The 15,036-nt window shown below is 47.5% G+C and overlaps 1 protein-coding gene across 2 annotated transcripts in view; it reads left to right on the top strand.

Moving 5' to 3' along the window:
• chlsn (cholesin) overlaps nt 1-15,036 on the top strand; it is a 437,761-nt gene that overhangs the window by 395,775 nt on the left and 26,950 nt on the right. Inside the window, exons 1-2 of one of the 2 annotated variants that reach the window (XM_086000268.1) lie at nt 3,736-3,825; nt 12,354-12,559. In XM_086000268.1, coding sequence (XP_085856394.1) covers nt 3,811-3,825; nt 12,354-12,559 — 221 coding nt within the window. In that variant the 5' untranslated portion in view covers nt 3,736-3,810. Of the gene's footprint in view, nt 1-3,735; nt 3,826-12,353; nt 12,560-15,036 lie in introns of those variants that run through there. The other variant, XM_086000267.1, reaches the window with a different exon arrangement.

Below are 15,036 nucleotides of genomic sequence, written 5' to 3'. Positions count from 1 at the left end.
AGCTCGCCCTCAACCTCCCCGGGAGTTTCATGAAGTTGCTGCATTTGTGCATTAATTGCCCATTAAACGCGACGCAGAAAGTTAGGGCTGGTAATTAACAGCGTAAGGACCCTTTTAATGAGGAGATTTATGTTCCTGGAATGCCACTCAACCTCTCCAGCACAGAAAGGGAACAATTTAAACCGTGGAGTCTCATTCCTACCGATACTGAACATTGTTAGAGATTTTTAAAACATTAATTTTTTATTTTATTTCTGTCTCTTTACTCTCTCTCTCTCTCTCTCTCAATCCATACTGTCTTTCCCTCACACAGATTTAAGGTTTTGGGCAAGAGATACAGGAAGGATGTGAGGAAAAACTTTTACGCAGTGAGTGGTGAGGACCTGGAACTCGCTGCCGATGGAAGTGGTGGAACCGGAGACACTCAATGTTTTCAAGGGGAGACTGGATCAGGCACTTGAGGGAAATAAACTTGCAGGGCTACGGGGATAGAGTGGGGGAATGGGACTGACTGGATTGCTCTACAGAGAGCTGGCACGGACTCGATGGACCGAATGGCCTCCTTCTGTGCCATTATGACTCTATGACTCTCTCTTTCTTTCTCTGTATCTGATTTGACTTTAATTCACCCTATTTCCTTCTCCGTCGTTCCTCTGTTTCTTTCTCTGTCCTAAAATCTCATGGGTTAAGGAGATAGACTGTTGGTCCCGTCGTTCACCAAGGTCCCAGATGCTCCATTGCTGTCACCGCCACATTATCAGCTCGCACTGCCAGCAATTTGCGGCGCAAACATTTTTGGGCAGGAAGGTGGGGTGGGGAGTCTAACTAACGGGGCACACCGCGAGATGCCCGGCTCCAGCAAAATCTGTGTCATAGTGTTCCCAGACACTTCGCCATCTGCTGGACCCGCTGAAAATTGGTGAAAGTCTTCGAACGTGAAAGATGCCACTCAGGGCATCGATTCGAACTTGGTATTCTTTCATTTTGGGAGCCTTCCAGCAGTTAAAACCTAATCTGCTGCCAAATTCTCACCCTTTCTCCCCCCCCCCCCCAACCCCTGCCCCTCCTTAGTCTTAAAGACCCTGTTAGCTAGCAGGACTCTTGGCTGGCCATGGTATGTTGTGTCCCCTCTGGAACAGTTTGAGTGAGTGAGTGAATGGAACATTGATCCTGTCACTTTTATGTTGTCTGTATTTCACTAATGACTGCGGGGTGGGTGTCAGCTCCTGTACTTTATTGTTTCGTGGGTGGGGGGTGGGGGGGACACAGGAGGTGATAAATAACGAGTGCCTGCCCTACAATTTACTAAACCTCAGTGAGTCTGAAATGGAAATATAAACTGCACACTGCACCACAGTGAGCGTCACATTCAGCAACTCGAACACACTCTCTGGGCTTAAAAAGTGGGTGTGCAGCAAGCACTTCATCCATAAGAAAACAGTTGGACCCGATTAACATGCGTGGCTGACAATTGCTGAAGCACTGTTTTTTAAGAAAAAACTCTTTAAAAAGTTTTGCTTTAAAGCAGGTGGCTGAGAGCTATGCTCCAGCGGTTGCCATAGAAACACTGGTCAAGCAACAAAAAAAGAATGCAGTTGGTTTCTAGTTTCAGGTCCTAACAAGGAGAGGGGAAAGGACACCAAAAAAATCCACAAACACTTACCCCCCAGTTTCGAGCCTGCGCTTGAAGAAATGAGAAGAAATTCATGCAACGCTTGAGACCCCAAAGCTTCCTGTGTCCTGGAGTGCTGGTTAATAATAGTGAGCACTTGTACCAGAGCTGGAGATGTGGGTGGCTGGCTTCACCTTGCCTTGATCCGAGGTGATTCCATGGCTCCTTGCACACGCCCTGGTCAGCCTGCGTGTGTCCCCTTTCCCGGGGAGAGGAGGATGTCCATCCCTTTCCTGGGAAACGCAAGGACGGCTAGAAGATTGCACAGCAGCCTCCCGGGAGGAATGGCACAGCAGCGAGCAGACAGCAGCTCATTCTCATTCCCAGCCCCTCTCAGCGATGTCAGCAGCAAGGGAGAGGAGGGGAGGGTAGAGAGAGAGAGAAAGAAAGTTCCTCCTAAACTGTTCAAGTGTTCAGAGGAAGCAGGCTGACCTAGATTGTATCTGCTGGAAAATAATAAAACAAGAAATAACTGAACCACTTCTCTCTCTCTCTCTCTATTCCCCGAGTGTACTCATCATCCTACTGGTCTTCAGTGATGACTGGAGGGAGGCTGGGTCTCGGCAGATACACCATGTAATGTGTGCACTGGCTGCTTTTCATTAAAAGCCTGAATGCAGTGCGGTCACACCACAGAAGGCTTGTCTGGCAAGCTGCCTATTCCGTGGGCATGATTTCCAGCGAGGCACCTAAGATTTCAGTTGATTCTTTTAACCCCCCCCCCTCTCTCTCTCTCTCTCTCTCTCTCTTAAACTTCAAAAACAAGCCCTCTCAATCCTTACCTTGTGCAGGCTGCTCACTGGGTTTCTCACTGACAGCGCAAGCAAGGCGTGTTCTCCTACTTCTGCTTCAGTGCACTTCAGAAGCCTTTCTGATCCAGCCCAGTGTGCCCCAACACTTGTGAGCCTATTCTTTTATTTTCTCTCCCCCCCCCCCCCAACCCGCAAAAGGGTTTTATTTTTTGGAGAATGGACACAGGTTACATCCCAACCCCACACACCACTTAAAACTCGACAACAGCAAGATATTTCAGACTATTTCCAGGATGTTTTTTGGTTTTAATCTTTTGGCAAGGGAGGGAGGTGGTGGTGGGGGAAAGATTGCTGGCATTTTCTTCCTATCAAAAACTATAGTGCTTGTGACAGCTAGCAGAGGGAAAAGGTTATTAATCATTTAAAAAAAAAAAAAATTAGAATGCAAGAGTGGGGCACCTTCCAAATGGCGACTCAGGGCAGAACACCACTCAGTAAAATCCTCCCCCCCCCACCAAAAAAAATCTGCTTTTGGTTTCTCCGAGGGGGGGGGGGGGAGTCGGAGCCGATTAAGAGCTCTTTGCCAAGTGCTTGGCATTTTTATGACTGGCCTCATTAGCAAAGGATGCAACAACTTGTTTTGAGAAAACAGCAGCTGTGGAGTCAGGAGACAGTTTTCAAATCTTTGACATGTGGAGTGGGAGGAAGGGGGGTGCGGGGGCGGTGAGGGTGAAGGAGTGGGTGGGTTAGGCTGGAGAGAGAGGAGGGGTCTCTACTGCACAGAGTGAATTAACACTTGCTGCACAACTGTTGGGACCCCAGCCAAGGAATTTGCACAATGTGCATAGGACTGATAAGGGATTGCAATCATTTGCTGCTTTCAGCAGTTTCCTGGCTGTGCGCAGTAAGGTACGGAAAAATACTGGGGGAATATTATGGTATGGTGTGGTATAATTATTTAACAGTTGAGTCTATGGTGCTGGCACAGCCCCAAAATGCTGCCAACTCCAGAATAGCCCCAATTATAAATTGTACATGTGATAGTACTTGCGTGGGATTTGTAACTGAAGGGGCAGGATTTTCATTGGGCCGTGGAGGTGGGACTGAAGGCGTGTGGGGGGCTAAAATCCCGAAATCGGGGGGCACGAACCAAACCCGCCTCCATGCCAGTTTCAAAGGAGGCGGGTACCCGACCCGTGCTGGGACCCGCCTCCCCGAGGCAGGAAGGGGATTCGTGCCAATTAACTGCCTGTTAACAGGTAGTTAACGGGCAGTTTTTAGCCTAATCCCTATTTTTAAGGTTGAAGTGTGGGATTCCCGACGGCTCCAAACCACGCCAAGTTAGAGGAGGCGGGCCGTCAGGCTGAAGGGCTTGGAGGGGTCGAGATGTCCGGTGTTCAGGTGAGTGATGAGTGCATGAGTGCAGAGGTAAGTGTGTTTGGTGTGTGTAAAGTGTTTAAAGAAGTTTTACTTACATGTACTTACCTTTACAGCCTTCCTTCCTTCAGGTCTCGGGAGTCCCTCATCTCACCGGCACAGAAAGCAGAATGGCCGCGATCTGTCAAAAATTGCAGCAGTCAGCTTTCTGTTCCGGAGAGATCTCTAAATCATCCTGAGAGGAAGGAATTAACTTGGAGTACAGATTATCAGTGCTTGACAGCTTCAAACAGCTGTGAAATGCTGGGCGGGCTCAACAAGGTCAATCAAGTCAAAATCGCGTGGGTTGGCTAGAACTCGATGGAGGCGGGGCTACAACCCCGAAAGTTGTAATCCCGCCTCCTACCCGCCGCCTCAATGAAAATCCAGCCCAAGGTGTCTGCGGTAGGCTAAGTGGGCAGCGCTCTCGCCTCTGAGTCAGAAAATCGTGGGTTCAAGTCCCACTCCAGAGACTTGATCACGCAAGCCAACTCTCCCAATGCAGTACTGAGGGAGTGCTGCACTGTCGGAGGTGCCGTCTTTCAGATGAGACGTTAAACCGAGGCCCCGTCTGCTCTCTCAAGTGGACGTAAAAGATCACATGGCATTATTTCGAAGAAGAGGTTGGGAGTTCTCCCAATATTCTCAACATTCTCCCAATATTTATCTCTCAAACCAACATCACTGTAAAAACAGATTATCTGGTCATTGTCACATTGCTGATTGTGGGAGCTTGCTGTGTGCAAATTGGCTGCTGTGTTTCCTACATTACAACAGTGACTACACTTCAAAAGAACATAATTGGCTGTGAAGTGTTTTGGGACATCCTGAGGTTGTGAAGGGTGCTATAGAAATGCAAGTCTTTTCTTTTTTAAGCTATAGGTATAGTGTATTCGGTATATTACAATTTAGTATTTTGCAGTTCTGTGTATTAGTTTAGTACACGACTCTTATAGTTCAATATATTTAGTATATTACAGTTTGATATATTTGTGTTACAGCACAGTACAATATATTGTAGTTTAGCATATGGTAATTTAATATATTTGGTCTCTGACAGATCAGTTTACAGCAGTTCATTATATTGCAGTTCAGTATTTTTTTTATTCGTTCATGGGATCTGGGCGAGGCCAGCATTTATTGCCCATCGCTAGTTGCCCTCGAGAAGGTGGTGGTGAGCCGCCTTCTTGAACCGCTGCAGTCCGTGTGGTGAAGGTACTCCCACAGTGCTGTTAGGGAGGGAGTTCCAGGATTTTGACCCAGCGACGATGAAGGATTGGCGATATACTTCCAAGTCAGGATGGTGTGTAACTTGATGGGGAACTTGCAGGTGGTGGTGTTCCCATGCGCCTGCTGCCTTTGTCCTTCTAGGTGGAAGAGGTCACGGGTTTGGGAGGTGCTGCCGAAGAAGCCTTGGCCAGTTGCTGCAGTGCATCTTGTAGATGGTACACACTGCAGCCACGGTACGCCGATGGTGGAGGGAGTGAATGTTTAAGGTGGTGGATGGAGTGCCAATCAAGCGGGCTGGTTTGTCCTAGATGGAGCTTCTTGAGTGTTGTTGGAGCTGCACTCATTCAGGCAAGTGGAGATTATTCCATCACACTCCTGACTTGTGCCGGTAGATGGTGAGCCGGTGCACGGCCGCACAGTTTAACGGGAACATTGGATGTGAGTTCTTGCTCTTTCTTGAAGTCGGCTGGAATTGCTTGGGGCTCAAGGGTTGGGAGCCACACGTGACCCCCGGGGCACCAGACAGACAGCCCTTGCTGTACCTGAAAGAACCCATCCACTTTAAACCAAAAGCAAAATGCCGCGAAGGCAGGGAAATCTGAAATATTAAAACCGGAAAAATGCTGGAAACACTGCTCAAGGTCAGGCAGCATCTGTGGAGAGAGGAAGACGGGGTTAAAATCGTAACTCATCATCAGGTCCCATTCAGAGGACGCTGAAGGTGGGGGTGGCGGGGGACGACTGGATTTCACCATCGCATACTCTGGGACAGAATTGCACACTTGGCTGGAGCCTGCCTGACCTCCTTCACTAAACACAAGATTGAACTGGCGCTCACAGAGATTAGTAAAAATCATAGAATGGTTACAGCACAGAAGGAGGCCATTTGGCCCGTCGAGCCCGTGCCACTCTCTGGAAGAGCACTTCAGCTAGTCTCACTCCCCTGCCCTTTCCCTGTAGCCCTGCAAATTTCTTTCCTTCACTTATCCAATTCCCTTTTGAAAGCCGTGATTGAATTTGCCTCCACCACCCTTTCAGACAGTGCATTCAGATCCTAACCACTCGCTACATAAAGAAGTTTTTTTATTACACCGCCTTTGGTTCTTTTGCCAATCACCTTAAATCTGTGTCCTCTGATTCTCGACCCTTCCGCCAATGGGAACAGTTTCTCTCTATCTACTCTGTCCAGACCCCTCATGATTTTGAACACCTCCATCAATTCTCCTCTCAATCTTCTCTGCTCTGAGGAGAACAACCCCAGCTTCCCCAGTCTATCCATGTAACTGAAGTCCCTCATTCCTGGAATCATTCTCGTAAATCTTTTCTGCACCCTTTCTAAGGCCTTCACATCCTTCCTAAAGTGCGGTGCCCAGAATTGGACACAGTATGTATTTGAAGGTTTCCTGAAGGCGGTTTCTGCAACACTAGCAGGTCATCTGCTAATCATGGTTCATGTTCTGCTTTTCTTCCCAACCAGAATAATTTCAGATGGCAGGCTATGTGTTCGACAGACCAGCTGACGGTTGTTCGTGCCTTTTAAAGCTTTGTTTTGTTAGTTAGTGACTGGACGTTGTAAAAACAAAAATGAACAGATTATAATGATGTTATTACAGTGACGATGATTAAATCTAACAGTAGTTATTCATAAGCGTACTGACGAATGACAGGTTCTGGGCGAGCTTACAGTCTCCAAGGCAGAATCGTTTGGGAAGCAGAGAGCACTCTGATGGCGCAGTCGGTAAATTCCGTGCATGGATTGCACCGAGCCACAAGGCCACAATCACCAACTCTAACCCCTGACCTCTGCCGAGTTAGTGGACCTCGGTCAGAGCAGTGATAGGGTTGTGCGCCTGAAAACAATCAGCCAGCTCCTGATTGCCCTCCAGCACACCCTGCTGGAGGGTCCATGTGTGTGCGCAGATGTCTGATCTCCAGGCCTTTCAGCACTTAAAAGACGGAAGAACAGGCTGCTGAAGTACTCTTGGCTCCTAAGACCTTTACGTAGAGAATGCATAGAAACACCAGGACTCTGCAGGCAATCTGGGATTGCGCAGACGTGATTTACTGACTCGACTGCGCCATCTCTTATCATAGAATAACAACAGAAAATGCTGGAAAAACTCAGCAGGTCAGGCAACGTCCGTGGAGAGAAATTTGAGTTGATGTTTCGGGTCGAACCCTTCTTCAAAACTGGAAAGAAAAGAAACTAGATCGAAGGCAGGGCTGCGATCGGACAAAAGAATAAAAGAAACAAAAGAGATTAGAAGCTAGACGAGATGGTAATAGGCTGAGATTGGGTGTAAAGTGTACTGGCAGGGCAAGAGATAGCTGCCAGGTGTGAGAGAGAAACAAAAGGAAAGCGGGGGGGGGGGGAAAGGAGTGGAAAAATTACAAGAAAAAATGAAATAGGGGCCGAGCTTATGATCTGAAATTGTTGAAATCGATATTGAGTCCAGAAGGCTGCAGAGTGCCGAATCGGAAGATGAGGTGCTGTTCCTCGAGTTTACGTTGAGCTTCCGTGGAACAATACAAGAGGCCAAGGACGGTGAGGTCCGAGTGGGAATGGAGCGGTGAATTAAAATGACAGGCGACCGGAAGCTCGGGGTCACCCTTACGGACTGAACGGAGGTGTTCCGCACCGTCCTTGGCCTCTTGTATTGTTCCACGGAAGCTCAACGTAAACTCGAGGAACAGCACCTCATCTTCCGATTAGGCAGTCTGCAGCCTTCCGGACTCAGTATCAAGTTCAACAATTTCAGATCATAAGCTCGGCCCCTATTTCATTTTTTCTTGTAATTTTTCCACTCCTTTCCCCCCCCCCCCCTTTCCTTTTGTTTCTCTCTCACACCTGGCAGCTATCTCTTGCCCTGCCAGTACACTTTACACCCAATCTCAGCCTATTACCATCTCGTCTAGCTTCTAATCTCTTTTACCTCTTTTGTTTCTTTTATTCTTTTTTCCGATCGCAGCCCTGCCTTCGATCTAGTTTCTTTTCTTTCCAGTTTTGAAGAAGGGTTCGACCCGAAACGTCAACTGAAATTTCTCTCCACGGATGTTGCCTGACCTGCTGAGTTTTTCCAGCATTTTCTGTTGTTATTTCGGATTTCCAACATCTGCAGTATTTTGCTATCTTATAGAATGATGCCGCACAAAAGGAGGCCATTCGGCCCATCGTGCCTGTGCCGGCCCTTTGAGAGATTCTATCCAATTAGTCCCACTCTCCCCTGCTCTTTCCCCAGAGCCCTGTAAATTTTTCTTCTTCAAGTATTTATCCAATTCCCTTTTGGAAGTTTTATTGAATCTGCTTCCACCGCCCTTTCAAGCAGCGCATTCCAGATCACAACAACTCGCTGCGTAATAAAAAATTCTCCTCATCTGGCCTCTGCTTCTTTTGCCAATGACCTTAAACCTGTGTCCTCTCATTACCCACCCTCCTGCCACTGGAAACACTTTCTCCTTATTTCCTCGATCAAAACCCCTCATGACGTTGAACACCTCGATCAAATCTCCCCTTTCTCCCTCCTTCCCCTTCCCGAAGACTCAAATTACTGAATTATGGGAAGGATTATCCTGCAGCACCTCACCCAAGTGGTCAGTTTTCACACGTGAGCCTTGAATACGAATGTGTTAGTGGGACTATTCACCCCGTGTGGCGGCATGGGGTGGGGGGGGGCTTCACAGTCGCGCCTGGTCTCGTGCTGAGCACACGGGCGGCTCCAGCAGAAGCTGCTACACTCCATTCAGGAGCAGAATGCTGGCTGGCTTGCCCTAGCCCTGCAGCCTGGGCTCCTGTTGCCCAGCCGAGCCCCCTGCACATGTTTAACCTTCCCCGCCAACCTATAAAAGCAGCAATGGCTGTGTCTGACACAGCCCCAAACTGCTGACGACTCCAGAATGGTCCCGATTAGAAGCCTGTGACATGCGAAGATCAGTCCTTGCGTGGGGTTCGTAACGAACGCTATAGGTACACCCAACCTTCCTTCAGTGGTATTTGAGGGGTTAATAAGTCCATGAAAGCCTAAAGGGAGGGAGTCGCCTTCAGTGTGCCAATGCAGCCTTCGGTCGCCTGAGGAGGTGGATGTTTGAGGACCGTGGCCTCAAGCCTGACACTAAGCTCATGGTCTACGGAGCAGTAGTGATACCCACCCTCCTGTATGCTTCGGAGATGTGGACCATGTACAGCAGGTGCCTCGGAGCGCTGGAAGGGTGCCACCGGCGCTGCCTCCGCAAGATCCTGCAAATCCATTGGCAGGATAGGTGCACCAACGTCAGTGTTCTGGCTCAGGCCAACATCCCCAGCATCGAAGCTTTGACCATGCTCAATCAGCTCCGATGGACGGGCCACGCTCGATCAGCTCCGATGGACGGGCCACGCTCGATCAGCTCCGATGGACGGGCCACATCGTCCGCATGCCCGATACAAGACTCCCAAAACAAGCGCTCTGCTCGGAGCTCCGACACGGCATAAAAGCCCCAGGTGGGCAGAGGAAACGCTTCAAGGACACCCTCAAAGCCTCCTTGAAAAAGTAACATCCCCACTGACACCTGGGAATCCCTGGCCCAAGACCGCGCAAAGTGGAGGAGAAGCATCCGGGAAGGCACCGAACACCTCGAGTCTCTTCGCCGGGAGCAAGCGGAAGCCAAGCACAAACAGCGCAAGGAGCGCACGTCAACCCAAGCAACCCCACCCAACCGCCCCTTCAACCACTGTCTGCCCCACCTATGACAGAGTCTGTAGGTCCCGCATTGGACTCATCAGTCACCTGCGAACTCATTTTTAGTGTGGAAGCAAGTCATCCTCGGTTCCGAAGGACTGCCTAAGAAGAAGAATACTTCTAAGGGGGAGGGAGAGTCACACTCCCACGGAACATGTTGAATTTTTATATTAAAAATGGGTCATTCTGTTTTTTTTTTTAATGCACTTTCTGTACTTCACAATTCATTGATTTTTATCGTCAGTCACCTGCCACCCCAAAATGTCGGTCCCACTTTCTCCCTCCTTTCTTGCCACAGCACTGCACCTGCTCCCTTCCATTTTCTCTTCATTCTCCTCCCTTTCTCCTTCCCTCCTTTTCCTCGCTACTCTTGTAAAGAATTCCAGCACACAGCCCAGAAGCGCTCCCAATGAATTGTATGGACGTGCCCAGAAGAACATTAAAATTTAATACAAAAGTGATTTTGCCCATTCCCCCCCCCCCGCCCCCCCAACAAGATGCTGTAATGTACCTTTTTAATTTACTAAGTGCCATTCAATGGAATTATATGTAATGCTACATTCAGAATTGGACACAAATCTCAGTGGAGTGGCTTTGTTTGAAAGTTGCTCTACTTCTGTTTGCACTCTTGGCTTAAGGGCACCATGATCTATTGTAGTATTGAGACCTCAGTCACAGCCTGTCTGAATATCCTGTGTATATTAAGCCGAATGCTCAATCCGACCAGACAAGGATCAGCCAACAATTTATCCTGACTTGCACTCAAATCATCCCAAATAGATTTGCACAGGTGGCTTCTAAATCCCACATGACCTGTCAAACTACCACCCAAATTTGCTGGTGTTTTGCAATATACAAACTGATAAGGAAAGTGTTATCACCAGGTTAAGAGTGTAACGTGCGAGCTGTTCGCCATTCACTACAGGTAGCAGCAGTCGGGGAAACAGGCTCGCACAAAACAAAGAGACATTTCTAGATGTTGAATTTTTAACATTTCATTTACATCTTAATTTGCTGTGAGATCAGTTGAAAAGAACTATTTACCTTTTGTTGGCACTTCATTCATACAGGGTTTATGTATCCAGTGTATGGGTCAGTTTGTTTTATCCACTGTATGGGTCAGTTTGTTGTATCCACTGTATGGGTCAGTTTGTTTTATCCACTGTATGGGTCAGTTTGTTTTATCCACTGTGTGGGTCAGTTTGTTTTATCCACTGTATGGGTCAGTTTGTTTTATCCACTGTGTGGGTCAGTTTGTTTTATCCACTGTGTGGGTCAGTTTGTTTTATCCACTGTATGGGTCAGTTTGTTTTATCCAGTGTATGGGTCAGTTTGTTTTAACCAGTGTATGGGTTAGTTTGTTTTATCCACTGTATGGGTTAGTTTGTTGTATCCAGTGTATGGGTTAGTTTGTTTTATCCACTGTATGGGTTAGTTTGTTTTATCCACTGTATGGGTCAGTTTGTTTTATCCACTGTATGGGTTAGTTTGTTTTATCCACTGTATGGGTCAGTTTGTTTTATCCAGTGTATGGGTTAGTTTGTTTTATCCAGTGTATGGGTTAGTTTGTTGTATCCAGTGTATGGGTTAGTTTGTTTTATCCACTGTATGGGTTAGTTTGTTGTATCCAGTGTATGGGTTAGTTTGTTTTATCCAGTGTATGGGTCAGTTTGTTTTATCCAGTGTATGGGTCAGTTTGTTTTATCCACTGTATGGGTCAGTTTGTTTTATCCACTATGGGTCAGTTTGTTTTATCCACTGTATGGGTCAGTTTGTTTTATCCAGTGTATGGGTCAGTTTGTTTTATCCAGTGTATGGGTCAGTTTGTTTTATCCAGTGTATGGGTCAGTTTGTTTTATCCAGTGTATGGGTTAGTTTGTTGAGCCGCAGTCTCCAATTAGAATGCGAAATGCGGGGTTGTTTGAATGATGGCGACCGTGATTCTATCGTATGCAAGCCGCCTTTTCCGATTACCAATGAGTTCTCATCTGTATTATTCAAGGTTCTCTTACAGAATTTCAAAAATAGCAGCTGATATTTAAAACGACGGAGCAGATAATTGAAATGTGTTAATTGCCCTTTTTTTGATCTTGTATTCATTCTCCTAATGTGGGCTTCGCTGGCAAGGCCAGCATTTATTGCCCATCCCTAGTTGCCCTCGAGAAGGTGGTGGTGAGCCGCCTTCTTGAACCGCTGCAGTCCGTGTGGTGAAGGTACTCCCACAGTGCTGTTAGGGAGGGAGTTCCAGGATTTTGCCCCAGCGACGATGAAGGATCGGCGATATATTTCCAAGTCAGGATGGTGTGTGACTTGGAGGGGAACTTGGAGGTGGTGGTGTTCCCATGCGCCTGCTGCCCTTGTCCTTCTAGGTGGAAGAGGTCGCGGGTTTGGGAGCTGCTGTCAAAGAAGCCTTGGCGAGTTATAAACTTGCTTAATTTAGTTGGCTGTTGTAATATCTATCACGTTGGAGGCGATTATTGTGTTAAAATCGGATACTTGCGTGCTGGCAATAAAATAATTCAGTTTTTTTCTTTGGCAAAGCCACTCAACTTGTTTTCTGGTTATCAGGATATTGAAGAAGACAAGACAGAAGTGCTCGTGCACCAGGAAGAGGAGGAACTGGCGCCAGAAGTAAAGAGAAAGATTGAAAGGAAACTGAAGAAAGAGCGTAAAAAGGAAGCAAAGAAGCTGCTGAGGGAAGCGGGCGTGTCGGTGGAAGAGGAGAAACCTCAGCAGCCTTCAGCATGCGACCTTGCGCTGAAATATCTGAAGAGGTGAGAGATAAAACAAATTCCTTTATTTTGGCAGCTTTTTAGTCAGAAGAACTTTTTGGCAACTCTTTACTCGGTCTGGATGGAGTTACTATTGGCAACAATGGAGAAACTTGCCACCGGCGCAGCCTCCCTCTAATAAACTGGCACCGCAAAGCAATTCTAACTGAATTTCTTGGGCTGAAAATAAATATCTGTAAAAACACTCAAAGTGCTTTTTTGATGTACCATTGTACTGTGCTCAATAGTGTGACAGAAGCAACAAAAAGAAAGACTTGCATTTATATAGCGCCTTTCACAACCTCAGGACATCCCAATGCGCTTTACAGCCAATGAAGCACTTATTGAAGTGTAGTCACTGTTGTAATGGAGGAAACGCGGCAGCCAATTTGCGCACAGCAAGCTCCCACAAATAGCAGTGTGATAATGACCAGATAATCTGTTTCTGTGAAGTCGATTGAGGTATAAATTTTGGCCAGGACACCAGGGATAACTCCCCCTGCTCTTCTTCGAAATAGTGCCGTGGGAACTTTTACATCCACCTGAGAGATCTCATCTCATCCGAAAGACGGCACCTCTGACAGTGCAGCACTCCCTCAGCACTGCACTGGAGCGTCGGCCTGGATTTTTGTGCTCCCTCGGAAGTGGGACTTGAACCCACAACCTTCTGACTACAACAGCTCTGCAAGTGAGGCTGACCGGGACTAGGGAGGTCATTTATCACGGGCCGATGTTGAGATTTTCACCCTAGCGCACAAGTTTCCCTGTCAGTTTTCTCTACTCGTCAACGCTTGAATCTTAGTCAGTGTTTTCTGTCTTTCTCCATGTAACTGTAAGAAGGAAAGAACTTGCATTGATATAGCGCCTTTCATGGCCTCGGGATGTTCCAAAGCGCTTCACAGCCAATGATGTACTTTTGAAATGTCGTCACTCTTGTATTGTAGGGAAAAACGTGGCAATCAGTTTGGGCACAGCAAGCTCCCGCAAACAGCAAAGTGATAATGACCAGACAATCTGTGCTTGTGGCGTTGGTTGAGGGAGAGGTGATAGTGCTACCACTGAGCCAAGCCTGACGCCAAACAGCTGCTCGTAAGGTTTGCACACGCTCTTCTCTGCTTATCGGTGCTTGAATTCACGCTTAGTTTGAGCTGTGTCATTGAGGTGAGCACTCGCTGACTGAATGATCAACTGTTACAGCAGCCAGCTTCTTGTATCCTGCGGGATCCAGTATCCATGGGCTTTTGCCTCAGTGCACTGAACCAAGTTGAGAGTGGCTGTTCTCATTCCTAAAATACAGCGACTACACTTCAACCAGTACTTCACTGGCCGTAAAGCGCTGTGGGGCGTCCTGAGGTCATGAAAGGCGCTATAGAAATGCAAGTCTTTCCATACTCACCAGTAGTTGAGCCAAGCACCCAACCTCGGAGGGAAAAGGGCGAGAGAATTCACAATAGAAGAACACAAAGGTTGCACTTTGAAAAAATAATCTGGTTTCCAGGCTACAGATACACAAACAAAGTTGTGGTGGGGTTAGGTTTGATTAAATTTATTGCCGCCTCCAAATAAATCACCAGGGCTTTATCTTACTTTTTGAAATGCATTTGCTGCATATAAACTTGGGAGGTTTGTGGCCAGCGTGTTGTACAATTCTGCCCCAGCGATGCTGTAGTAATTACATTACAAATCTCAGATCACAGCCAAACAGCATCTGGTTTCCTGGCACCCGTCAATGGCGAGGAGGGACACACAGTCGCGCCATCACTTTCTTGCAGCTCGCTAGACCTATTTTTGGGGGGAGTGAAGTAACCGTCACCTCGTTGCTGTTTTTGTCGGGAGATAAATGTTTGCTTCCACTTTGGATTTCAAGTGGCACAGAAAGGTGTATCCAGGTTGACTTGTAAGTGTCTTGGCCAACATTCCTCTCTCCACCAAAAGAAAGACAGAAAGACTTGCATTTATATAGCACCTTTAATGACCACCGGATGTCTCAAAGCGCTTTACAGCCAATGAAGTACTTTTTGAAGTGTAGTCACTGTTGTAATGTGGGAAAGGTGGCAACCAATTTGCGAACAGCAAGCTCCCACAAACAGCAATGTGATAACGACCAGATAACCTGTTTTAGTGATGTTGGCTGAAGGATAAATATTGGCCAGGACACCGGGGAGAACTCCCCTGTTCTTCTTCGAAATAGTGCCGTGGGATCTTTTACGTCCACCTGAGAGAGCAGACGGGGCCTCGGTTTAACGTCTCATCCGAAAGACGGCACCTCCGACAGTGCAGCACTCCCTCAGCACTGCACTGGGAGTGTCAGCTTAGCTTTATGTGCTCAAGTCCCTGGAGTGAGACTTGAGCACCTAAATGCCACCCAACACGGGTTATCCGGCCATTTGCCGTTCGAAGGACCTTGCCACGTGCAAGTCGGCTTCTGCGATTTTCTACATAACGGCAGTGACTAGACCTCAGAAAGTAACTTCTTGACT

The sequence above is a fragment of the Somniosus microcephalus genome, chromosome 11 (genome assembly GCF_052327205.1).
Source record: "Somniosus microcephalus isolate GS21.2 chromosome 11, FLI_Smic_1.0, whole genome shotgun sequence".
NCBI lineage: Eukaryota > Metazoa > Chordata > Chondrichthyes > Squaliformes > Somniosidae > Somniosus > Somniosus microcephalus.
The sequence above is the reverse complement of the archived record's forward strand: the minus strand, read 5'-3'. Positions and strand labels throughout refer to the sequence as shown.